This window comes from Mesoplodon bidens (genome assembly GCF_964165515.1).
Source record: "Mesoplodon bidens genome assembly, chromosome: 17".
NCBI lineage: Eukaryota > Metazoa > Chordata > Mammalia > Artiodactyla > Ziphiidae > Mesoplodon > Mesoplodon bidens.
In genome coordinates this window covers 1127118-1153515 of record NC_138174.1, presented here as the reverse complement: position 1 = coordinate 1153515, position 26398 = coordinate 1127118, and the positions used below count along the sequence as shown (strand labels likewise).

General features: G+C 39.7%; 1 protein-coding gene across 1 annotated transcript in view; it reads right to left on the bottom strand.

The window, feature by feature from the left end:
• Positions 1-26398, bottom strand: part of IFT88 (intraflagellar transport 88) — a gene marked incomplete at its 3' end in the record, with an annotated part of 74242 nt that overhangs the window by 44687 nt on the left and 3157 nt on the right. The window contains 12 exon segments of the mRNA XM_081214532.1: positions 2955-3025; positions 4211-4442; positions 6284-6398; positions 7470-7572; positions 9521-9625; positions 10809-10899; positions 13853-13922; positions 14592-14655; positions 15265-15318; positions 16448-16504; positions 22536-22598; positions 26000-26095. Of these exon segments, the coding sequence (XP_081070658.1) occupies positions 2955-3025; positions 4211-4442; positions 6284-6398; positions 7470-7572; positions 9521-9625; positions 10809-10899; positions 13853-13922; positions 14592-14655; positions 15265-15318; positions 16448-16504; positions 22536-22598; positions 26000-26089 (1115 nt within the window). The 5' untranslated portion in view covers positions 26090-26095.

The following is a 26398-nucleotide window of genomic DNA, read 5'->3' as shown; positions in this document are numbered from 1 at the left end:
CAGGGAACACCAGTTCAATCCCCGGTCCAGGAAGATCCCACACGCTGTGGAGCAACTAAGCCCATGCGCCACAACTACTGAGCCTGGGCTCTAGAGCCCGTGAGCCACAACTACTAAGCTTGCATGCCACAACTACTGAAGCCCACGTGCCTAGAGCCCATGCTCCACAACAAGAGAAGCAATCGCAATAATAAGCCCGCACACCAACAAGAACCTACTGCATAGCACAGAGAACTATACTCAGTATCTTGTAATAACCTATGGAAAAGAATCTAAAATAAATATATATATAGTGAATCAACTACATTTCAATAAAAAAGTAAAAATAAAATAATGTTCATTCAGGCTCTTCAATACTACTTTCACCCTGATTCTGAGGATTTGGGCAAGTGATGTATTTTGTTATTTATGTTTGGCTGCGTTGGGTCTTCGTTGCTGCGCGTGCGCGTGGGCTTTCTCTAGTTGTGGCAAGCGGGGGCTACTCTTCGTTGTGGTGCGCAGGCTTCTCATTGTGGTGGCTTCTCTTGTTGCGGAGCACAGGCTCCAGACGCACGAGCTTCAGTAGCTGTGGCACACATGGGATCAGTAATTGTGGCTCGCGTGCTCTAGAGCGCAGGCTCAGTACTTGTGGAGCACGGGCTTAGTTGCTCCGTGGCATGTGGGATCTTCCCGGACCAGAGCTCGAACCCGTGTCCCCTGCACTGGCAGGTGGATTCTTAACCGCTGCACCACCAGGGAAGCCCCAAGTGATGTACTTTAAAGAGCTGAATGCTTTTGTATTTTATTGTGAGAAAAAGAAAAGTGACGTAGAAAAAAAAAAGACTGAATTTTATTTAAATCTTCTGTTTTAGCTGTCTTTCCCGACACCACCGCATCACATGCCAGATAAGGGGAGAAGCCCATATTTCTCGCACAGCCTGCTCTGACACCTATGTGGGAGGAGGTCCTTGCTTCTGCTGGGTGGGATGGGAGTCCCTGCATCCCCCATGGTCTTGTTACGGCTGAGTGATGACCGAGGCACTGATTCCCCACTGCCCCTGTGACACCACGCAGGAGGGAGGGTCAAGAGTGCCCTGTTACTGCTGGGTGGGGTGGAGTTCCAGGCTCCCCATGTGCTGTCCACTACACCACAGAGTTAGAGTGGTGGGGCTCCATAAGGGCCTTGGGGATTAAAGTCCTGCTCCCTACTTGGTCTGCTGGGGTACTGAGTGTCTCCTTAGAGCCTTGGGAGGGTAGAAGTCTAGGCACCCACTTGGCTGTTGCTGGCATGTGTGGGGATGGGACCACAACTTTTTTCTGTGGCATTTGTCTGAAAGTTTTCTGTCTTGCTAGCCTACCCCTCACCTTGTCCTCTGGCTTTTCTTAGAGCCTTTTTAAAAAATGCAGCCCCTGGCTTTCTGACTGCTAGCTTCTTCAGCTCCAAGTCTGAGCAATGTGAGGGGAATCACTGCCATGCTGTTCCTCAAGCCCCCAGGTCCCTTGATGATTTGCCCTCTTGTCTATACCTTTCTTCTCATTTTGTTGTACATACAATTTCCGGGGTTTTTATGTGTACTTAGTGGGAAGAACATGGAGAAGTACATCTACTCCATCTTCCCAGAAGTGTAAGTTTAATTTTTACTGTTAAACTAAATCCTAAAGATTAAGGGCCCTCCATCCACACAATGGAATATTATTCAGCCTTAAAAAGGAAGGAGGGCTTCCCTGGTGGCGCAGTGGTTGAGAGTCCGCCTGCCGATGCAGGGGACATGGGTTCGTGCCCCGGTCCAGGAAGATCCCACATGCTGTGGAGCGGCTGGGCCCGTGAGCCACGGCCGCTGAGCCTGCGCGTCCAGAGCCTGTGCTGCGCAGAGGGAGAGGCCACAACAGTGAGAGGCCCACGTACCGCAAAAAAAAAAAAAAAAAAAAAAAAAGGAAGGAAATCCTGTCACCGGCTACACCATGGATGAAAAGTGAGTCACAAACAGACAGTACCGTGATTCCACTTCCATGAGGTCCCTAGAGCAGGTCACATTCATAGACAGAAAGCGGAGCGGTGGCTGCCAGGGGCTGGTGGGGGGGGATGGGAGTTGTTCAGTGGGTACAGAGCTGCAGTTTGGAAGATAAAAAAAGTTCTGGAGACTGGCTGCAAATCGATGTGAATGCACCTACCACTACCGTTGAAATGAAGAATTACATATCTTGGTTAAGATAAATTTTATGTTATGTGTATTTTTTTTTTTTTTTTTGCGGTACGCGGGCCTCTCACTGTTGTAGCCTCTCCCTCTGCGCAGCACAGGCTCCGGACGCACAGGCCCAGCGGCCATGGCTCACGGGCCCAGCCGCTCCGCGGCACGTGGGATCTTCCCGGACCGGGGCACGAACCCACATCCCCTGCATCGGCAGGCGGACTCTCAACCACTGCGCCACCAGGGAAGCCCTATGTTATGTGTATTTTATCACAATTAAAAAAAACAAAGAGCCCTCTGTGATATGATATAACTTCTAAGATACCTGTTTCATATTCAATAAATATTAGAAGGTGCAAGCCATACTTGACAGAGACTAGGTACCATATCGGAGAAAGGAAGAAATGAAATAAATAAAAAGAATTTTGTCTTTGGGAGTTGAAATTTAATTGGGGGGCATGATAAAAATACACAGAGACATAAATTTTTGAACAAAGGTAATATGAACAAAGTTCTAATATTGCACCAGAGGCAGAGGGAAAGCAAATTACAGAGAAATAGTCAGAGTAACTGAGTAATAATAATTGGGATTAGCATGAGGACTGAGGTTATATTGAAGGAGAAAAACGACTCCAGTAGAGTATAGAAGTGGTGCAACGACAGCGCTACTCAAGAAATATACTGAACACGGGCGTTGGAAGAACTCATTGGAACGCATGTCCACCTCTCCTACAGGAGTTCAGACCACATCATTAAGGTTTAATCAGGAAGTGCCCAAAATAGTACCTTTCACGTTCCAGTTGCCTTAGATGATCATTCTTTATAGCTTCAATCACTAAATTCGTATGTGGGTCATCCTAGGGGGAAAAATGAGCGATTCAGAAGTAAGAATCAAGAACTAGATTTTTTTTTTTTTTTTTGCGGTATGTGGGCCTCTCACTGTTGTGGCCTCTCCCGTTGTGGAGCACAGGCTCCAGACGCGCAGGCTCAGCGGCCATGGCTCACGGGCCCAGCTGCTCCGCGGCATGTGGGATCCTCCCAGACCGGGGCACGAACCCGTGTCCCCTGCATCAGCAGGCAGACTCAACCACTGCACCACCAGGGAAGCCCAAGAACTAGATTTCTAATCAACCTCACCACTAGGCTAGCTGTATAAAATGGAGAATATATTAATCTTTCTAAACATTTTCCCTTATGTAAAGTAAACTTTTTCTTCTTACTTCTGATTACCTATCACATTCTCCACTGAACTAACATAGATGCTAGCAGCTGATACAAGCTCAGGCTGGAAAGAATAGGGCCAAGTACACAGAAGCTGTGGTTGTTAGTACAAATGTGTGATATTATAAATTCTTAACTCAAATATAAATGCTTTAACGATCATCAATTACTTAGTATGATCCATATTGCTACTTCCTATTGAAAACATAGATGATTTCTTTCACAACATGTATGACTTTTTCTCAATATGAAAGTTATATATAATAATTAACATCTACCCAGCACTTACTATGTTCCAGGTACTATTTTAAGCATTTCACATGCATTACCTCATTTAATCCTTACAACCCTATACGGTAGGTTGTTATAATTAGTGCTATTTTAAATACAGAGGAACAAGGAGAGTTAAATACTGAGTAGTGGGGCCAGCCACTATGCTGTGACACCCTTACACCCTATCAGGAAGACCTATTAGGTTCAATTTATGAAACTGACATTACTATTCATTGTGATGTATCAACACAGGCAAGTGCACAGGGTATGACTCCATATAAAACAACATTAAAGAATGACAATTTTTCCTAAGATTCTCCTTTTCGTTTTTTGACTAAAATTGTGCAGTCTGTTTTAACCATAATCTCTAGCCCTATTTCAATAGCCCTGGTGTCAACCTAATTTAAATAACAAATGAAAATGATAAAAACACATTAATACAGGGCTGGGAGAAACCTGAAATGTCATCAACTCCAACTTTCTCATTTCTGGAGACAGAGAAGCACAGGTAATCAGGAGCTGGCTACATAAGTCTTCTTCATACTCACATTTGGTGAAATGTATTTACCATCTTCTTCAGTTTCTAATGGAACAGCGATCAGTTTTTGGAATGCCTTCTTCATTTTTTCTCGATCTCCAACAGCAAAGTAACTAAGAATCAGGTTGAAGCCTGCCTTCAGGTTTGGTGCCACACTCATTATGTGCTCAAATGAATTGATGGCATCTGAATACTGCCCAGTTTTAATAAATGTAACTCCAATATTCTGCATAATTTTAATCCTAGAGAAAAATAAACATGGATTCGCTTTAGAGGTCTGAACTCCCTAGTATGGCCATCAAGACATTCCACAAATAATTTCCTCCTTTTCTTTCCCACTTTACTTCTTTTTTGTTTTGTTTTGTTAAAGCTATATTGAGGTTTACTTTACACAGCATAAAATTCACTTATTTTAAGTGTATGATTCAATAATTATTGCTGTATTAACACAGTTGTGGAACCATAACCACATTCTTACTTTGTCATTTTCATCACCCCAAAAAGAGAACCTGTGCCCATCTGCAGTCATTCCTCGATCTCACCTCTAGCCCCAGGCAAACGCTAATTTACATTCTGTCTCTCTGGATTTGCCTTTCTAGACATTGTATATAAATGGAGTTACAATATGTGATATTCTGTGTCTGGCTTCATTCAATTAGCATAATCTTTTTGAGGTTCCTCCATATTACAGCATGTAAGAGTACTTCATTCCTTCTTTACTGCTGAGTAGTATTCTATTGCATGGCTATACCACATTTTATTTTTCCATTGACTACTTGATGGACATTTGGATTGCTTCTACTTTTTGGCTATTATGAATAATGCTGCTATAAACATTCATGTACAATACTTTGTGATAATACATGTTGTCATTTCTCTTGGGTATATACCTAGGAATGGAATTGGTCATATGGTAAATTTGTGTTTAACGTTTTAAAAAAGCAACCTAATTATTTTCCAAAGTGTCTGGGCCATTTTACATCCCCAACGTATGAGGATTCCAACTTCTCTACATCTTCCTCAACACTAATTATTGTCTATATTTGATTATAGCCATTCTAATGAATGTGATCCTACCTTATTTCTAACCACTCCTCAATATAACCCCGTTTCAACTAAATCCTTTTACTCCTAATTCTCTGATCAGATCACAGTATTTTCCAGACTCTTCTTACAGTGCTCCCTTTGTCGGGAATGTTACCCCTTCGCTTGTCTTCACTTTAGTAACCAACTCAAGTATACCTCCTTCGTTAAGCCTCTCTTGACCTTTCTTGTTCTCAATAATTATTCCTTCAACTTAATTACTATACTACCTCTTGTTATGGATTGTTAAGCACTTAACATATACTATATAATATTATTATCTTTTTCTAAAATGCTCAAATTCTTGGCCTCACCTGGGTTAAAAGTACCTCAAGGGCATTGTGCTCTGTAAGTTAGATATTTACTGATGATAATGAGATATTATGCATAATTCGAAAACAAATTATTGCGAAAAGTGGCATTTACAAAGAAATTAACTTTCACAGAGGCACTGTACTGTGCCTAGGAGAAATTATGACCAGTAAGTATCCTGGTACCCTCCTATGTTCCCATAGTTATAACCAGACCATAAGGTAATCTACTGTTTCTGCTCCTGAAATACGGTAAGAACAAGAAACATCCCAGCATCCTCCTCTTCCCTCGTCCTCTCGCTCTTCCCTTCTCAAGCTGTAGTAAGAATGTAAGGAGGTCTTGGTTTCCAGTCTTGCATTCTGGAGTCTGGTATGTTCTAAAGAACCGCTGTTTGATTTGGTGTTGGCAGTAAGTTGTATTATGGCGCTAACTGCCTGCAGTGTTATTCCCTATATAGGCCCATTAGCTTAGTTTTATTCCAACTGATCACATATTATGCCTTCAACCTTTAACTTCCATCACACAAATGCATGCAAGTAGTCGCAAGGGGACAGACCAAAGCACTACAGCTACAACAAGAATCTAACACCTCTCATGTACAGATACCACAAAGCACTCAGCCCACTGGCAACGCGTCAAAAGAGTGACCCTGTTTCTCAAGAACGACACTTAAATTTTACAAACTTACCTCATTTCTTTATGGACACTTGGAATTTGATCTAAGGCCATTCGGTAGAATTTAATGGCTTTGGAATAATTTCTTTGCTTTAAATAAATATTTCCCATATTCACTTTCAACCGTCCTAGTTAAAAAAAATTTAATGAATATATAATATCCTATTTTTTTCACTTTTTCTATGATATTTTAGATGACCTTAATTTATATTTTTTGAAGGTCTTCTCAACTTATGAAGCTTCAGACATTAACTAAAATTCTCACTTTAAAACAGTTATACTATTTTCATGTATGTGCACACTAAACCTCTGCAAGGAATTAGAACTTAAGACAGATGGATTCCTGGAAACATGGCTAGAAAACAATAGACTGACATTATAAAACTGGAGTTGTGTTCTTCTAAGAAAACGTGGGACTTAAAAAGTATTAGATAATTCAAAATTAGACCTTCTTTTGGACGTTATTCCAGCATCTCCCAGAGCTCCAATATGTACAGTTTATCCTTTTTTCCCCACGTTTTCTACAGTAAGCATTTATGAATTGATGAGAAAAAGTGTTTCTACAAACTTGAGACTCAGCTCAAATGCAACGTCCACTCAGAAAGCTTGTCTAGTCTTTCCAACTCGTACTCGAATAATCCCACACATCTTCTCACCAGGACTTGGGGGATCTTAGGTAATAATTAGCTCTCCTTAATCCTGACCCTCCCTCCACTCTATAGGGCCCACCCCAGGACCCAGGATGAAGACGCCTGTAGCTCAGGAACAAAAAGAGTACACTTACCTGGTTTAAACTATATGATGTAATAGTTTAATAAAATATTAAAGAAAATAATATTCTGATATACTTTAATACTGAGACCAAAAAATTACACAATATAAATGTTAAATATAAACAAAGGTCTCTTGTGGATAATTATACAAGGGAAAGCATGTTCTGTAGGTTGCCATGGCTCCTTCTACTTGTGATACAGAATACTGTTTTCATTTACTGTTAGGCAATATATCTTATACCAACTGTTTTTTTTCATTTGTATTTGTGTGAATTTTCATATCTTTAAGCAGGGCACCCCTATCATAAATATGAATTTGCTCAGAGCACAGATGATTTCATTATAAGAAAGCATAAAGTGAGGAAATTGTAAATTAACAGTACAAAAGAACTATACTTATTGGAAAAACTGACTATACACACTTACCTGCATTACTAAACATCTTATTTTTCACTATAACTTGATAGGTGTTTAGTGCTTCAGGATACATTTCATTAGCTGAATACTGACTGGCCAAGTTGAAAAGAACCTAAGAAAAAAATATTGCAAACAGACACATAATGATCATTTTAGGCCCCTTTTGCCTATAATCTTTCTAGAGATTAAAATACTGTAACAAAGTTAGATACTTCTATCAAGATTCCCAACCCACAAGGCAATGAAGTACACAGAGAACACCTTGCATTCCAATATGAACCAGAACATTAAGACAGGTGGGAGCTTCCCTGGTGGCGCAGTGGTTAAGAATCCGCCTGCCAATGCAGGGGACACGGGTTCGAGCCCTGGTCCAGGAAGATCCCACACGCCACGGAGCAACTAAGCCCGTGCGCCACAACTACTGAGCCTGCGCTCTAGAGCCCGCGAGCCACAACTACTGAGCCCGTGTGCCGCAACTACTGAAGCCTGCGTGCCTAGAGCCCGTGCTCCGCAACAAGAGAAGCCACCACAATGAGAAGCCTGCGCACCGCAATGAAGGGTAGCCCCTGCTCACCAAAACTAGAGAAAGCCCGCGTGCAGCAACAAAGACCCAATGCAGCCAAAAATAAATAAATTAAATAAGTAAATTTATAAAAAAAAGACAGGTGGAGCTTTCCTCTAAATTTCACCTAATTTTCCATGTATTCTTTCTAATTAATGGATTTGCTATCTTTTAATCTCAGGAAGACCCACAAAGAATAAATGTGTATTATTACTATTGCTGGTAATAAAAGGAATAAGGAAGATAGTGGACCAAACTCTCTTTGTAAATATAAAGTAAACATCATGTGGAATACCTTGAACCTTAATTTGTATAGTATTGCTGCTCTATATGCAAATTTATAATTTAAATCATTAAGTTATAGTAAATTATGTTCCTAAAGGAAAAAAAATAATCATCACAAATTATTCCCAAATCTAAAGACTCCGTGGAATTTAAAAATATTAGCTATAAATAGTAAACATATAAAAATTCTTCTTATTCTAAGTTCTAATGTCCTTTTTTCCACTTATTTAGCGTATGAAGACTTTTCCTACTGAAAACACACCCTTTTAAACAGCAGTATAAATACCAAAGAAGTGTCTTTTCAGAATTGAATAAATTTTTCTAGAAATTAGCTGGTTTTCCCCCCCTACTCTCTTCACAGAACATTATCTTATTCACCTAGTTTGAAGTTCTCTAAAATCACAGACCAAAAAGTCCACATTAGAATCTCGTTATTGGGACCTCCCTGGTGGCGCAGTGGTTAAGAATCCTCCTGCCAGTGCATGGGTTCGAGCCCTGGTCCGGGAGGAGCCCACATGCCACGAAGCAATTAAGCCCATGAGCCACAACTACTGAGCTTGAGCTCTAGAGCCCACGAGCCACAACTACTGAAGCTTATGCACCACAACTACTGAAGCCCGTGTGTCTAGAGCCCGTGCACCGCAACCAAGAGTAGCCCCCATTCGCGGCAACTAGAGAAAGCCCGTGCGCAGCAACAAAGACCCAATGCAGCCAAAAATAAATAAATAAATAAATAAATAAATAAGAACCCCATTATCTCTCTAACTATGTTTGGTGACGGAGGTTAACTGGTGATCACTGTGGTGATCATTTCATAATATATACAAATATCAAGTCATCGTGTTGTATACCTGAAACTAACAGAACACCGTATCTCAATTATACCTCAAAACAAAACAAAACAAATCTCGTTAAAGTATCCACACTGAATAGAACCCAAATATTAGCAATCTTCACGAGTCCTTGGCTGGTAGGTTTACAAATATTTACTACATTATTAAAAATGACTAATTAACTAACTAAAGAAGATCACTGTACAGACCAAAGATAAGAGTGGTCCCATGAACTAAAGACTATTATTAATCTAATTCTGGGCACCTTAAGTCCAATAAGGCTTAAGGAACAAGAGAAAACAAGAAACAAAGAAGAAAAAAAGAGTTCTGGAATCTATTCTCACCAAGATAACTGTACTCAACAGGTACTTCATACTTACTGAGTAAGTTAAATCCAAATTGATGTTTTCTGGACTTGTAACTTGTTCTCGTTGTCTCACCAGGACTCTCTCTTTTCTTCCTGCATCTTTTGCCTTTTCTAAGGCCTGAAATCAAGTGTACACTGTGTAAACTCCTTTGAGCACTCACACGGAATTTGGTGCATTCGGGAAGTGTCTGCGGGAAGCAGGGGTGGCTGCCATTACCCCTGGGTTCCCTGATGCCCATGTGCTCCTACCATAAACTCCCCTTCTATTGTTTAAACGGGAGCTCTTCCTCCCGCATGGAAAGGCCGAGTGTCTTCTCTGGGAAAGAAGAGGAAGCATGGGGGTTAAGACCTGGAGCACACCTGCCCCACGTCGAGGTTCTCCATTACCTCACCTCCCACCCCCTTTCGGTCTGACCATGTCTATCTACTTCCTTTTTCCTCCCAACTCCTGAGTCTTTGGTGTTTTAATTCAATCTCATGAGGTAGGAATTTAGGTGGATTTGTTTGGTTTCTCGGATGCTCAAAATACAGACAAGTATTGGATCATGGATCATGGATAACTGCTACCCAATACAGCAACAGATCCTTAGTTTCGCTCAGATCTTACTCAGGATGCCAAGAACCTTTTATCGATTTCCACTGAGAGACTGACCACAGTCACATTAATTAAACATGGAATTTTTTTTTTTAGAACTAGATAAAAAAGCACAGGTTCTGTGAGCAATAAAAGTAGCTTATACTGAATCTTTCTAATGGTATTCATTGATCTGATAACTAAGTCACAGAAATTACATTTATGTTCTATGATGACCAAAGTAATGTGAACAAAGCAAACTAAGAAAAGAGTCAATTTTTAAAAAAGCAGCAGAGTTGGATTGCCAAGGAGCAAACCACAATTTTGCAGTTTACTTAGGATAAAATACTTTAGAGCAGTCAGGCTTGAATGAGAAAACAGCCTTAGTGCTGTGTGTGGGCCATGGGCTCCACCTGCAGCAGGCTGTGTGCCCCATTCAGCAGTCCACCAGGCTGCAAAATTTAGCCAGCCGATGCACTGGAATTTTTTCCCCTCCTTAAATGACTGATGTGAAAAATTACAAAATCAGCCGATTGCTTTGACTTCAGAGTTTATGAAGCAGAGTTACAACTGCAGGTTCTCAAAATAATTATTTCAGTGAAAACTCTAAGGCCAGTCCACAACAAAATGAAAGTATTTATCTAGACATGTGCTTATACAGGTACATACATAAAGATACATATGCACATACTTCATAATCTTGAATCTTATCAGTTTATGAACTCACCAATTTTAAGTCTCCACAACTGTTAGCAATACAGCTTTCTTCTACCAACTCATTTACTTTCTTCTCTAATTGTCTTATCTTTTCTTCTGGACTGTTAAAGAAAAAAGTAAGTATATTTTGAGTCATTCAACCACTGATAATACATACAAAAGTTAACCTACTTTTAACATTGTCCATCATTTGCTTATAAACTTTAAGAGTAAGTCACAGATCAGAGAAATATATGTGGGCTTAAAGAATAAATGTGCCACTGTTTTTAATAACTACGTTATATAATTATTTATAATAGTAAAAATAGCTAACATTTATTTAGCATAAGTGTAACTTAATTTTGAGCTAAATGCTTTACCCTAATTATGTCACTTAATCTTCATAAGAATATTTGATACAAGTACTATCGTTTCACTGACAGGGAAACTGAGGTTTAGAAAGTTAAGTATTGGCGATCCAGTGGTTAGGATTCCGTGCTTCCACTTCAAGGGGCACGGGTTCGGTCCCTGGTCAGGGAACTGAGATCCCACAAGACACACAGGGCGGCCAAAAAAAAAGAAAGAAAGAAAATGAAAGAAAGTTAAGTACTAAGCCTGAGATCATACAGCTAGTAAGTAACGGAGCCAGGATTCAAACACATGATAAGGTAACTCTAGGGCCATGCTGTTGCATTACCATCCCCAAAGGAAAGCAGATTCTATGGCAAATGAAAACTTTATCTATGGTTAGAAAGACTGAAGACCCCATAAAAGAGAAAAATTATTTACTACCGAATAGGTACCATAGAGACTTTTTTTTTTTTTTTTGGCCATGCCGTGTGGCTTGTGGCATCTCAGTTCCCCATCCAGGGATCGAACCCGGGGCCATGGCAGTGAAAACAACGAGTCCTAACCACTGGGCCACCAGGGAAGCCCCACTCACCACAGAGACTTCTAACAAGGTGAGGAAGTTTAGAACCCTGACTTCATTAGTAGCAAATGAAGTGTCCCCAGATCAGCCATGTTTCAAACACAACATCAGTGTTGTTTTACTACCACTTTCTTTCAATAAAACACAACACTCTGGGGCCTCCCTGGTGGCGCAGTGGTTGAGAGTCCGCCTGCCGATGCAGGGGATACGGGTTCGTGCCCCGGTCTGGGAGGATCCCATGTGCCGCGGAGCGGCTGGGCCCGTGAGCCATGGCCTCTGGGCCTGCGCGTCCGGAGCCTGTGCTCCGCAGCGGGAGAGGCCACAACAGTGAGAGGCCCGCATACCGCAAAAAAGAAAAAAAAAAAAAACAAAAAAAAAAACACAACACTCTGAATGTACATCACTGCCTAAATAAACTTTTACTACAAATATATCGAAGTAAACATCAATTCTCTTAATTCTCTACAAATGGACTTTTAAAAAGAACACAGGAATAAATTTCACAGTATAGGTTTGTCTATAAAATCATATTCTTCAGTAAAACCTGGGATTAAGGCAACATATTTTATTAGTTTATAGAGATTGTAAAATTCTAATAATAGATGGTGGCTTTCTAAAGGTTAGAAAGTTCAGAATTCAAAGTACGGAATTCTATTTTCAAGCTGTCTGAAACACTCTAATAAATGTCTTTAAATGTTGCTTACAGGTTGTTATAATTAAACGTAAAATATCAATATAAAAATGTAGCGCTAAAACTCTGTAAGAGAATTTTATGAAGACAGTGGAAGTCACTACCCCGTCCCTACCAGCCGCCAGGAGAATGAACTCTGTGCAGACACTGCTGGGCACCTCCACAGGAGGCTGCCGCCGCCCCGCGTCCCCAAACGTGAAAGCTAGGCTACAGGAGAGTCTCACCCTCCTGCCTAAGGTCTGGTTCCATCAGGCATGTGTGATGAATTTCTGGCCAATAAGCAATGAAGACGCGTCTGCCTGGGACAAATGTCTCCCAGAAAGATCCCTGCTCTTCAAAGGGGACCTAAGACTGAGCACCTTCTGACTCTAGGTTTTATCAACTACAGGAAGGTTCTGAACTCCCGTGGCCCTCCTGGAATCATGAGGATGGGCAGGCTCTTGAGAAGAGCCAAGAGAATCAGAAAGAAGCTGAACCAGTGTGAGGTTATTGAGAAGTTAAATTAACCATCCTCCAGACCTTCTGTTATGGGAGATAATAAAACATTCTTGTTGTGTGTGTTTTTTCTGATGTTTTCAGCTGTTAGCAGCTGACAGGATCCTAAATGACATATTTAAGTAAGATAACATGTATTTATTAGCAAACTTGCTGTCATTAACTAGGATACAAAGTAAACTGACTTTCTATAGAAGTTCCTTATTAGTCAAAAAGGGAAATTATGTAATTTATACAATAGCCCAAATACGAGGTTTAAGAATTACAATTTAAAAACATGAGCCCTGGAAGTAGACCGCCTGGGTTCAAGTCTCAGTCCTGCCGTGCACTAGCCTAACCCAGCGAGCTCTCCGTGCTTCCCTCCCCCCGAACTGATGACACAAGAGCTCAGTCTTCTCAGGGAAGCTCGTGCACAGCGCAGGGCACGCAGTGATCGCACAGTGAGCACTCGGTAAATGCTGGCTGCTATCACTATTTGTAAAATCTAATGGTGCTTAGATATCAGTAAATGTACACAGCTGAATTTACACCGTAGCTTTTTAGCTACTCTCTAGTCAGTGGCCCAAAACTAAGTTAATTCTATAAAAAACTATATTTCTCAATATCAATATGACAAATTAACTTATACATTTGCTTAATTTTTTTCTTTGAAATATCCTTTTAAAATAAGAATATCTTATTACATGTACAACCCCATTTGGCCTTCAAGAGAATCAATATTGGCACATATAAAAATCAGACACATCTTCAAGTCAATAATATTACACTAAAACTGCATGGAATACACAGGGCTGCTTTTCTGAGACTTGATTCTTTTGCTAGTTCCGAGAACCAGGGATGATGCTTTGGTTACTATTCTGCTGACATGAACTTTTCATATATATAAAGATTATGCACTTGAGAAGTAAAAGTTAAGAACATGCAACAACCACAGCAGAGCAGCACAGGATTTGCATACCTGTCTTCGTTCCTGGCCTCCAGGGGCGGTGCAGGGCCCCGCGACTGACCGAGGGGGTCGAACGCAGAGCCTGAGACACAGTGAAGAGTTCACCTTTAGTGCTCAATCCAGCACAACCGAAGGGATATGAAACCGCGCACATGCTACTTAATTTACCTATTTATTAAATGGAATGCACATTTTTTATGCTTACATAAATATTTTGCATATTAAGAAACTGGTAAAATTTTTAACATACATAAAACCATGTAAATAAAACTGTGTGTTACCATGTAAAAACAAAAATAAATATTTCTCGGTATTTATTTCTCCCCCATAGTAATCTATCCCTATTATGAACTCTAAATGGTCAATCATGTGAGTAATAACTTGGTATTAGCCTTTTAATTTTCCATTCCTGGTATAATAATCATTAATTTTTGTCACAACAATTTTATTTAAACATTATTATTTAACTTATCATATATTTAAATACTATTTTCACCTTTAACTCTTAGCTCTAACTCACATACAACTTTTAGATGTGGAGCTCGGCACGTTTTGACAGATTACGTGCCAGTGTAACTACCACCTCAACTGGGATGCAGAACATTTCCATCACCCCTTTCCTTTCTTAATGGCCCCTAAAATAATCAATGGCATATTAGACTTTATTTAATATGATGATATATTTACACATACAAAAACATTTTTAAAATTTTAAGATCTGAAAAAAATTAATAGCTGAAATAGAACAAACCTCTCAAAGCTGCTTTGGTAAAACCAGCTGCTCTCACTGCTGTCATGGGTCTAGTAACTCCATCCTTAGGAGAACAAGCATCATTTAAAGAGCATTCTTAAATAAGACTTGCCTCTTACTTGCAGAGCTGCACGACACACGTCGCAACACAGCCTAGCGTCTAACATTGGTTTCGTCCCCTGCCGGCTTGCTCCGTGCTCCCACCTCCTCACGTGCCAGTCTGTCTGCACTTCACCTTTCCTCTATCAAATTTTGATTCCTTGTCGAACTGGACTTACTCCCAGTTTGAAAAGAAAAGCACTCTTAAGGATTTTTAGATAGTACCTTATGCAGCTTAGTAACTGGCTACTCCCCTACTTTTGGTTGGTCTCCTATATGCCTAAGAGAGAAACCACAGAAACTGCTGTAAATGACAGCAAAGGAAAAGCAAGTCCCAGAGTACATCCTACAAGCAAACTATCAGGCCTATGTCCATTCCCAGTGGGATTTCATTTGAGACCTGAGTAAATAAATCCTAAGAGACTTTGCCACCAAAGATTTCAAACGGTCCAAACTTTAGCCCACAGTTTAAAGAACCAGGGTCACTATATAAGTAACAACTTAAAAAAACGTTGGTAATAATATTCTAAGTCACAGGAAAGGCCCAAAATGAACACCCACACAATGGAGATACCTGAATAGCCCCTGTCATTGGTCTTCCCATTGACGATGCCAGGGATGTCTTGGACTAGTAAACAAAAAACTAAGTTAAAACGATTCCAAAAAAGGCCTACATTTAAATTTATAAACCAAAGTATAAAAGTTTTCTTTATACCTTTTTTTCCTTCATTCTATTGGCAAGTAAACCTAAACATAATTTTTTTCCATTTATCTCCCAAGGATATAGGATCAAACAATAAAACTCTAAAACAGGCATTGGCAAACTATAACCCTCAGCCTTTGTACTGGGCCACAGCCACAGTCCATTTGCCTGCACATCGTCTGTGGCTGCCTCTCTGAAAATGCTGAGCTGGGTTCCGAAGAGCCTAAATCACAGGGCCCTTCACAGAAAAGCTTGCTGTCTCCTATTCTGAAACATCACCAAAAACCAAATTTATGAGTGATACCTGCTTTGGTTGATTAATAAACGTATGCATCACATGACGCACTGTTATATAATGTATAAGGCCACTTTCTTCATTCACAGGAAGGGACACTTGGAAGGCAAGTGCCCGGGACCTCTAGGTTCTAAAACCATTTTTATGACCCCTAAGAAATATTATCATAAAGACTAGGAAACACTATTTCACCTCATTCCTCCATTTTTCTCCCATTCCTCTATTATTTCACATAAGCTAAAATATCCAAATTGTAGGTACTTTGGGCAAGATTTAAAAGATTTTCTTTTATGAATTTTAATATAGCATCTTTCCTCCAACGATCTCAAATAAAAGCAAGACCCAATTATATGCCTCTGAAGTTTTTCTTAAATTTTATTTTTTCATGTATTAATTAGTAAGTTTTTAAAAATTATAAACATTATGTTTAAATAACATCTAACCTCACATAAGATATACGAATGGAATACACATGACACTTGGTTATATTATATAGAAAATGAAAAGAAGTCAATCAACAAACACGAGGTTTACAGGTAGGAAAAGACAATAAAATATTTTCTGTTATATTTAAAACCAAAATGACTAAAATATTCAAAGCTATTAATCAACAATTTATAATGTTCATCACTAACCAAAATGGAAAATATATCCAGGTCATGGGCTGAAAGGTAGCCAAACTTATTTAGAACTAACTGCCTAAACTGAACTTATGTATGAGAAAATGCATCTTCATATCTTCAGCTTAAGAAAACCTACCCCACATCCAGTAGCTACAGGTCTAGCAACTGCTGTGCTTGGTATTTTAGCAGTTATCTTGGGGAGGAAAAAAAACATAGTTAATAGAATTCAGATTAAGTTATATAATAGAAAACTGGAAAAGAAATAGAAAATATAGGCTCATCAATAGAGAAATATTTATATAATATTTAGAATAATTTCTTTTAAATTATTCTAAATATTAAAGAGCCCAAGTATTTTAAGTATCAGGAAGGAGACCTATTCTGGAACTCATTTTAAAGGAGAAAAGGGACTTTAGAATGACCTGAGGGGCCAATAAGACAGATGAGTCTTCACGGTCACGCCTACCATTCATTTTGCATGATTATCACTGCCAGACGCTGGGTCTAACAACAGTCAGAGGATCTCAGGGAATCTAGGGTTGAATCTCAGCTCTCCCTCTACTTGCTTGTTTATTTTATTGCTTTGAACCTAAATGTTCTCATCTCTGAAATAAAGATACAAAGTATGGGGCTTCCCTGGTGGCGCAGTGGTTGGGAGTCCACCTGCCAATGCAGGGAACACGGGTTCGTGCCCCTGGTCTGGGAGGATCCCGCATGCCGCGGAGCGGCTGGGCCCGTGAGCCCTGGCCGCTGAGCCTGCGGGTCCAGAGCCTGTGCTCCGCAGCGGGAGAGGCCACAGCCGTGGGAGGCCCGTGTACCACAAAAAAAAAAAAAAAAAAAAAAAAGATACAAAGTATGTTGATCACAAACTTGTAACTGGAATCAAACAGGACCGCAGAGGTGAAAAAGTGTGCTAAACAGGTTAGCTGTTGGGCATCTTTGTTTAAGTATTTGATTAAAACATCATTTTTAGAGGAGTTCTACTGCTGGCTTGACGGACCGCTGTTTTAAACATCTCTCCCTCTAAGAACCACTAAGGCAGCTGGGGACAAAAATATTTTTGCACAAAATCGGTTTGGATACATTAGAGAACCATCAAGGCCATGAGGAATTACAAGGCCTCAAGCTGAGGAACAGAAGGGAAGACTGAGGGCTGAGCTGCATCTGGGCTGCTCTTCTCCCAGGGGTGTCTGTTAATGAGGAAGCCCAGGCTGCAAGGAACAGAGCTTTTCACAGAAGACGGGGCTGAAGACATAAACCCTGGAGCTGGGCCTGCTGAGGTGGCAGCCCTGGCAATCCTCCAGTATTCAGACTTGACTGACCTCCAAAGGCTACACTCAGACTGGAAGGGAAATCAGAAGGACACCAGCCCTTGTAAGACCGGAGCCCAATTTAGAATCATCTCAAACTCAACTGGCTTCAGGTGATTCAGGATTCCTTGCATCTCTGAGGCCATAAGCAAAAGTAAATTCTCTCTAGTAAAAGATATCGGTCCTGATAAGGCAGCCACTACCCACATGTGGCTATTGAGCATTTGAAATGGGGCTCAGGCAATAGGACCTGGATTTTAAAACTTTACTTACTTTTAAATGATTTAAATATAAATAGTCACATGTGGCTAGTGGTTATCACACTAGACAGCAGAGACATACAGCCTAAAATTATCTCTAAAAATGTTCATTTACAATGCCTGGCATTCAACCTAAAACAACCAGACACATAGGAGCAAGACTACCTAACCAAAACCAAGAGAAATAAATGGAAACACAGGCAGAAGGGGAAACATGCGATGGAAACATCAGACACAGGCTTTAACACAACTATGGTCAATATGTTCAGCGAATTAAAAGACAAGATGACAATTTCAGTAAGAACTAAAAACTATAAAAAATGGATAAATGGAAATTCTAGAACTGAAAACTGAAAATAACGTAAAATTCTGGCATTGTCCAGAAAGTAGTAAAATACTAAATTATACTAGACTTTGAGAAGTTAAAGATGAGTATTGTAATCTTTACAAAAACACTAAAAAATGGCTAAAGAATGTAAGCTCCCAAGATAACAGAGGGAGAAATGGAATAATAAAAAATAATCAAACAAAAGAAGATAAGAAAGGAGAGAAAATGAAACATAAAAAAGGCATGAAAAAACAAAAAGCAAATACTAAGGCAACAAATTTAAACCAAATCAGTAATTTCATTAAATGTAAATAGACCAAAAGAAGATTATCTGACAATATTAAAACAAAAACAAAAAACCCAGAGCTCTATTCATGCTGCTAATAAATACATCTTAAATATATAGATATGAGAATGCTGGAAGTAAAAAGATGGGAAAGACATACAATGTAAACACTAGACAAGGGCTTCCCTGGTGGCGCAGTGGTTGACAGTCCGCCTGCCGATGCAGGGGACACGGGTTCGTGCCCCGGTCCAGGAGGATCCCACATGCTGCGGAGCGGCTGGGCCTGTGAGCCATGGCCGCTGAGCCTGCGCGTCCGGAGCCTGTGCTCCGCAACAGGAGAGGCCACAACAGTGAGAGGCCCGTGTACCGCAAAAAAAAAAAAAAACAACACTAGACAAAAGAGAGCTTGAGTAGCTCTAGCAATATACTAATATTGGACAAAACAGACAAACAGCATTACTAGAGACAGGACATTTTATAACAATAAAAGGGTCAATTTAACACAAAAATATAACAATTCTAAATGTCTTTACTCCAAATACATAAATCAAAAACCTAAAAAAAAGAAAGAAAACCACAATCACAGTGTAAGATTTGACCATTTTTCTCATTAATAGAACTGTAGTTCCCCTCCACACACACAAAAAATCAGTAAAAATATAGAAAATTTGAACAAAGCCATTAACAAACTTGACCTAATTGACAGATAACAGGTCTTGGAAAAACATGAAAAGGAAGGATGTGGGTCTCAGCAATATTTTTCTGTGAGAACAAATTGAAGGAAAGAGACCATTTTTCTTTTTAACTCCTCACTAATGACTAGATCTGTTCCCCTGGTTTTTACTTTTGGCGCTGGACTGATCTCTTAAGCGGACTGGATCCTACGTTACCGCTTTCTTTCCTCCCCTTGCACCCTCCCCCACAGTGCCTTTCCTCACAGATCTCAAGGCAATCTGAACTGTGCACAGCCTTAATTATCCAACTGTAAATCTATCTTCTAAGCAGCCTCTTCTCATTGTCCCAACTAGCGATAAAGAACTTATCTTTGTGGTCCCATAGCAATTTATACTCTCTTTACAACACATAGTACATTATGCCTTGTAATTTCTATTTCTGTCCATTTTATTCTCCTCCTTAAGTTCCTCTGGAGCTAGCTGGAATTTTATCCCTCTTAAGTGAGCCCAGTCCCTTTCATATAACAGTTGCACAAATTTTTCCCATTTAATACATTAAGTAGGGTGTGATGAAAATATCATTCAAGGCGGCTGGAGACCTGAGCTCTGTCCTGGTTATAGGTGAGTGCGAGACCTTGCCTCCCCTGGCTTGTTTTCCTCATCATCACGTGAGGATCTCTGAAGTCATTTCTAAATATGATGAAGGGCCAGCCTGGAGACATTACCACCTGTCTGATTCCCAGAATCACTAACCTAAAGACAATGTTTGCTTATTTACTAAGTCATGTGATAAAGATCTGTGGAGGACCCACAGCAGGCAAAGGAAGAACAATATGACAGTCTGCCTCCTCAAAAAGCTTACGGCCTTGTCATTAGCCAAGTGCAAGAACTTAACCTACAATTTTCTTTCCATAATGAAAGTAAACTTAAAATTAAAATATAGCTTGTGGAATGTGTAGTCAAGAATTGACTTCACCCAAAGAGAGGTCTGGCTTTGCCCTTTGCTACTGGGAGGAGATCTGCAGGCCCCTGGAATGTCCTGTCTGACACACCCCTGTTTGCCTGGGGGCTTTGGCCACCAGACAGTCTGAACTTCAGACTTAGGAGCCTGAACCTCCAGGAGGGGCTGGAGACTAACGGGCAGCCATGAGGACAGTACGTAATGGACCTCCATGAAAACTCTGGACACCAGAGTGGTGGGAAGGCTTCCTTGCTGGCAATCCTCCCAAGTACCGTCACCACTCAGAGTGGCTGCGAGGTTAATGCCACCCAGGGCTCCACAGGGAAAGGATGACCAGAAGCCCCACGTTTGGACCCTCCCAGACTGTGCCCTGTGTCTCTCTTCTCTGGGCAGATTTAACCTGTATCCTTCCCCTGTAATAAACCGTAAGCATACCAGCTTTCAGCAAGTTCTGCGAGTCCTTTCAGAAAAGGACCGACGCTAAAGGTGGTTTTGCAACTGGTGTCAGAAGTGAGGACAGGGGCTTCCCCGGTGGCACAGTAGTTAAGAATCTGCCTGCCAATGCAGGGGACATGGGTTCGAGCCCTGGTCCGGGAAGATCCCACATGCCGCGGAGCAACTAAGCCCGTGCACCACAACTACTGAGCCTGCACTCTACAGTGCATGAGCCACAACTACTGAGCCCACATGCCACTGAAGCCCGCACACCTAGAGCCCGTGCGCTGCAACAAGAGAAGCCACCGCAATGAGAAGCCCACGCACCGCAACGAAGAGTAGCTCCCGCTTGCCGCAACTAGAGAAAGCCCGCGTGCAGCAACGAAGACCCAACGCAGCCAAAAAAATAAATAAATAAAAATAAAATAAAACAATTTTTAAATTAATTAATTAATTATTTTTAAAAAGGTCAAATGATCTTCAACAAGGGTGCCAAGACCATACAATGTGGAAAGGTCAGTCTCTCCCAAATGGTGCTGGGAAAACTGGATATCCACACAAAAGAATGAAATCAGACCCTTAATCTTGTATCACATACAAAAATGAACTCAAAATGGATTAAAGGCCCAAACGTAAAAAGACCTAAAACTATAAAACTCCTAGAAAAAAAACATAGGGGAAAATTTCATGGCATTGGACTTAGTAATGATTTCTCAGCTATGACACCAAAAAGCACAGGCAACAAAAGCAAAAACAGACCAATGGGACTACATCAAATATAAAAACTTTTGTGCATCAAAGAACCCGATCAACAGAATTTTAAAAAAAGCAACCTATAGAACGGGAGAAAATATCTGCAAAGCATATACCCAATAAAGAATTCCTACAACTCAACAAAAAAAAAATCAAATAACCCAGTTAAAAAACGGGCAAAATACTTGAACAGACATTTCTTCAAAGATGATATACAGGGCTTCCCTGGTGGCACAGTGGTTGGGAGTCCGCCTGCCGATGCAGGGGACACGGGTTCGTGCCCCGGTCCGGGAGGATCCCGCATGCCGCGGAGCGGCTGGGCCCGTGAGCCATGGTTGCTGAGCCTGCGCGTCCAGAGTCTGTGCTCCGCAGCGGGAGGGGCCACAGCAGTGAGAGGCCCGCGTACCGCAAAAAAAAAAAAAAAAAAGATGATATACAAATGGCCAAAGAGCATATGAAAAGACAGTCAACATCACTAATTATCAGAGAAATGCAAATCAAAACCACAATAAGAATCACCTCATACCCATTAAAATTGCTACTATCAAAAAAATAGTAAATAACAAGTGTTAGTGAAGCTGTAGAGAAACTGGAACCCTTGTGCACTGTTGGTGGGATTGTAAAATGGCGTTAACCACTATGGAAAACAGTATGGAGGTTCCCCCAACAATTAAACATAGAACTACCATATGATCCAGCAATCCTACTTCTGGGTATATATCCAAAGAATTGAAAACAGGGTCTCAAGATATTTGCACACTCATGTTCATAGCAGCACTATTCACAACAGCCAAGAGGTGGAAGCAACCCAAGTGTCCATGGAACAAAATGTGGTCCATCCATACAATGGAATGTTATTCAGCCTTAAAAAGGGAGGAGACCCTGACACAGGCTATACCGTGGATGAACCTTGAGGACATTATGCTACATGAAATAAGCCAGTCACAAAAGGACAAAAACTGTATGATTCCACTTATATGTGGTACCTAGAATAGTCAAACTCATAAAGACAGTAGAACGGTGGGGGCCAGGGGCTGGCGGAGGGAGATGGGGGTTGTTGTTTAATGGGGACAGAGTTTCAGTTTGGGGAGACAGAGAGTTCCAGGGATCTGTTTCACAACAATGGGAATTAATCTAACACTACCAACGTGTACCTTTAAGAACCGTTAAGATGGTAAAGTATGTGTTTTTTACCACAATTAAAAAAATTCACTTACTGGAGGTCTTCTGCCGTGACTAGTTTTCACAGCTTGCTGAAAAGCTGTGTCATTCTCCAATTCCTAAAACGAAAAGGCAAATTTAACATTCAACATGAAGTGACAATTTTTTAAAATGTTTAACCTCGACTGTTTGGTGTTCACGATCCTCTATAATCCATCTTCCTCCATCTCCTGACATCCAGGTAGGGCTCAAGGACTCCTGTCCTCAAATCCCCCTTTACACTGTACAAAATGCCAAAGCCCCTTCCCCGCTTAGGGAGAGGAGTACTGACAATGTCAGTCAAGTTTAAGGCCATTTCACTGGCTACTGTTTAAATGGGTGCTATCAACACACGTGGTTAAAAGATCAAGTCTGCAAGGATACGGCCTTTCTTCTGTTTCTCTTTTCCAAGCAGCTAGAGAAGTAGGAACAGAGAATCACCCCCATCCTTTTTCCCTCTCTCCCTCCCCTCTCTTCTTCCATATTCCGGACCATGGCTAGGAGCCTTACCTGAGAAGACCTTAGGACAGAAAAGGCTGTATCCTCTCCCAGAAATGGGACAAACACTTGCTCTGGTTTCATCTCTGCTTGCCCAAGTGAAAATGGCTTTTCATCTCACGGGAGAGGTAAAGTCTGAGATTCAGACTAGAGCCAGCCTAGGCTCCAGTGGGTCCAACCTGTGATGCCACTTGGAACCAAAGCCTCCGTTGAAATAAAACGTTACTGTGCTTTGCTGATTCCTGACCTATGCTCACATTCTCCCTGAGGAATCTGAGGAAAGTAACATTAGTCAAGTGCAAGATACCAGTGTTTCCGAGTTTCCTGGACAAAATGCCATTGTAGCCTCTCTCAAAAGCACCAAGCCTCTCCAACTGCCAGTCTAAGTAGCCTTTGTCCCCTGTCCCTCCAGCAGCACAAGTTCGGCTCCAGCCCTCCATACATCTGTGCTCAGTTCTCACACTCACCTCTGATTTACTGCAATCTACTTCCCACAGAAACATACTTGCTGATTATTAAAAAACAAACACAAACAATACACAAAAAAATGGAGTCGATATCAATTAGCTTTTTAAAACCTTGGAGACAAAGTAAAATGTCTGTATAACCAGGATGCTAATACAATGTACTTTAAATGTGATTATGTACAAGGATTCTTCTTTAATTTTACTTCAAATAATCTTCATAACCTTCCATATCAACTATGTAAAATGAAGTAAGTACACAAGTCTCAGCCATAGAAACCAGGCAACTTTCACACGAAGTATAAAGCCACGGGCTGCCTTTGAAATAATTATACTACCTTGGCACATCTTTTAGGAAAAGCCTTCCAATATTCCTAAATTATTAGTAAAATTTGATTAATCAGCTCAGTGAAGTCTCAATGACAAACTAAAAATTGTCAACAAATTCTCCAATTACAAATACCAAATCAACACAACTTTTGTCATTTTTCCTTTGTTCATGATTTGATTAACAATTTGCATAATCTATGAACACCTTAGCAACTGTTTCAAGTAATTCAGTTATATATTAATTTACACCAATTAATCAAAAGAAAACCATGGGTAAACCAAATTTTTTATTTTACTGTGTGATTTATTTTTGTGTGTTATGTTCTGAATATTTGCTTCAAGTTAAATAATGAAGCCACGCTGTGATGACCTGAAGAGTTAGGAAGTTTCTCTGATGTTTTTAAGAATGATCATGATGATATATTAATTCCACTTGTGGGACTCTACCCAAGGAAATGTTTGATCACAATAGAGAAAATTATTTATGCATAAAATTGCTCATTGTGCTATTGTTATTAATAGGGGCAGAAAACTATAATTATCCTATAGTCAGAAAATAATCAACTGTATATAGTCGGTATTATGCAGCCATTAAAATTATATTTAAATTTTTAGTACCAGGAAACTTTGTTTATGATGTAGCCGAATGTAAATAAGCAAACAGAAAAGTAAACATTAGTTCAATTCCAAACATGCTAAAAGAAAATTGTATGTGTATGCATGAAGGAAAGACAAAGCAACAAAATGTTAACCGTACTCATTTCTGACTGCTGGTATTATGGGTAATTTTGTTTTTCAACAATGAGCACATATATTTTTTTATACATATAACTTTTACGACTTGGAGAAAGGGGGAGATTCAATGGTTTTCATAATTTACACTAGCTTAGGAAAATGTCCATGCTTTAATACAAATTTTTTAAAACTAGTCTATGTAATCATATCCGTGTATGTATAAGTGTTTGTATACAGGGAGGGAAGAACCTGAATATATTAAAAGACAAGGGAATACAGCAAAACGTCGGGTGATATATCTAATACAGGTGATCTTCAGGTAATAGTATTCATGTCATTTTATTTTTTTCTCCAATCTTATGTATTTTTCAAATTTTCTATGATGAACAGTATCTCCTAGATTTTTATTTCATATAGAGTAAGTGAATGATTTCTATTTTCTTTTCTTGCTTTCTCTCTAGGTCTCAAATTCACAGGCAAACATTTTTCTCCAGAGGAAAAAACAATTCAAAAATGACTGAAAGCCATATGAAACACTCTAGAATGAGATTTCCTAAATCAGTTTAAAGTCCTCTAAATGCTAATATTTGATTCTTAAATACTAGCAAGTAAATTAACGCCCACATACTTCATCCTAACTTTTCTTCACAAGCTAATTAAAGATAACTTTATAAAGAGTTTTGTTTGGTTTTTGTCTTTTACAATTTGGAAACTATAACTCTCACAATAATGTAAACAGATTTAAAATATTCAAGTATTTGTCTTAGTAACAGTTTCATCCTGTAATTACTATACTACTAAATATTAAGCAGATATAGGTTTGTTGACAAAAGCGAATATTCATAAAAGGGAAAAAGCAGGTTACGAAACAGTACACACAGTATGATACCATTTTATCCAAAAACATACAGAGATACAGTATACATATACACATACATATGTGCGTAGGGAAACATTTAGCGTTAAGCACTGTAAGTTAGTTAATGTTTATCTCTGGGTGGTTTATTTCTGGGTGGTTTCATAGTTTCTATGATTTTAATTTTTCTTTATATTTATTTCTATTCTCTAATTTTTCTATAAAATACTTGTATAATTTAATTCAAAGAAGAAAAATAACTACATGACATTTCAAATTTAGAGCATTAAAAAAACTGATTTTAGGTACTTCAAGTGATCTAAGTCTTGTAACTTACATATTCAGATAATTAGTACAGGAGAATACAAGTATATAATTGATCCTAATTATTTTCCATAAACTTTTTCACATCTTTATGCTGCAATTATTACTATTGGTAGAAGTTAGTACAGTCTTCAGTAATAGCACTTTTCTAGGCTTTTAATCAACTTACTTAATCTAAAAGTATGATAAAGCAGAACCCTCAAATCCAAAATTTTCATGAACCAGCTGGTTAGCAAAGACCAATGTAAAAAAAAAAAAAAATTTTTTTTTTTACCTCGGTATCATAGGTTGGATTGTAGTCATTATAACCAGAATAAAGATCATCTTCATCTGTCTCTGGGGCCAGGTGTACATTCTGCATCATTTATACCTATGAAAAATCACTGCTGTAAATGTATTCTTCGAATAAGAAATAATTGTTAATTGAAATAAAGTATACCTATTTAACAACCTTTCTGGTCAAATTTATCTCTACATGTGTTTATGGCTTAAACTTTTTTTCATGTCAAATTCTTAAAACTAGGTATCAAAACAGACACAAAGGTCAATGGAACAGAACAGAGACCCCAAAACACCCCTGCATATACGGTCAACTGATCTGTGACGAAGGAGCCAAGAATATACAGTGAGGAAAGGACAGTCTCTTCAATAAATGGTGCTGGGAAAACTGGAC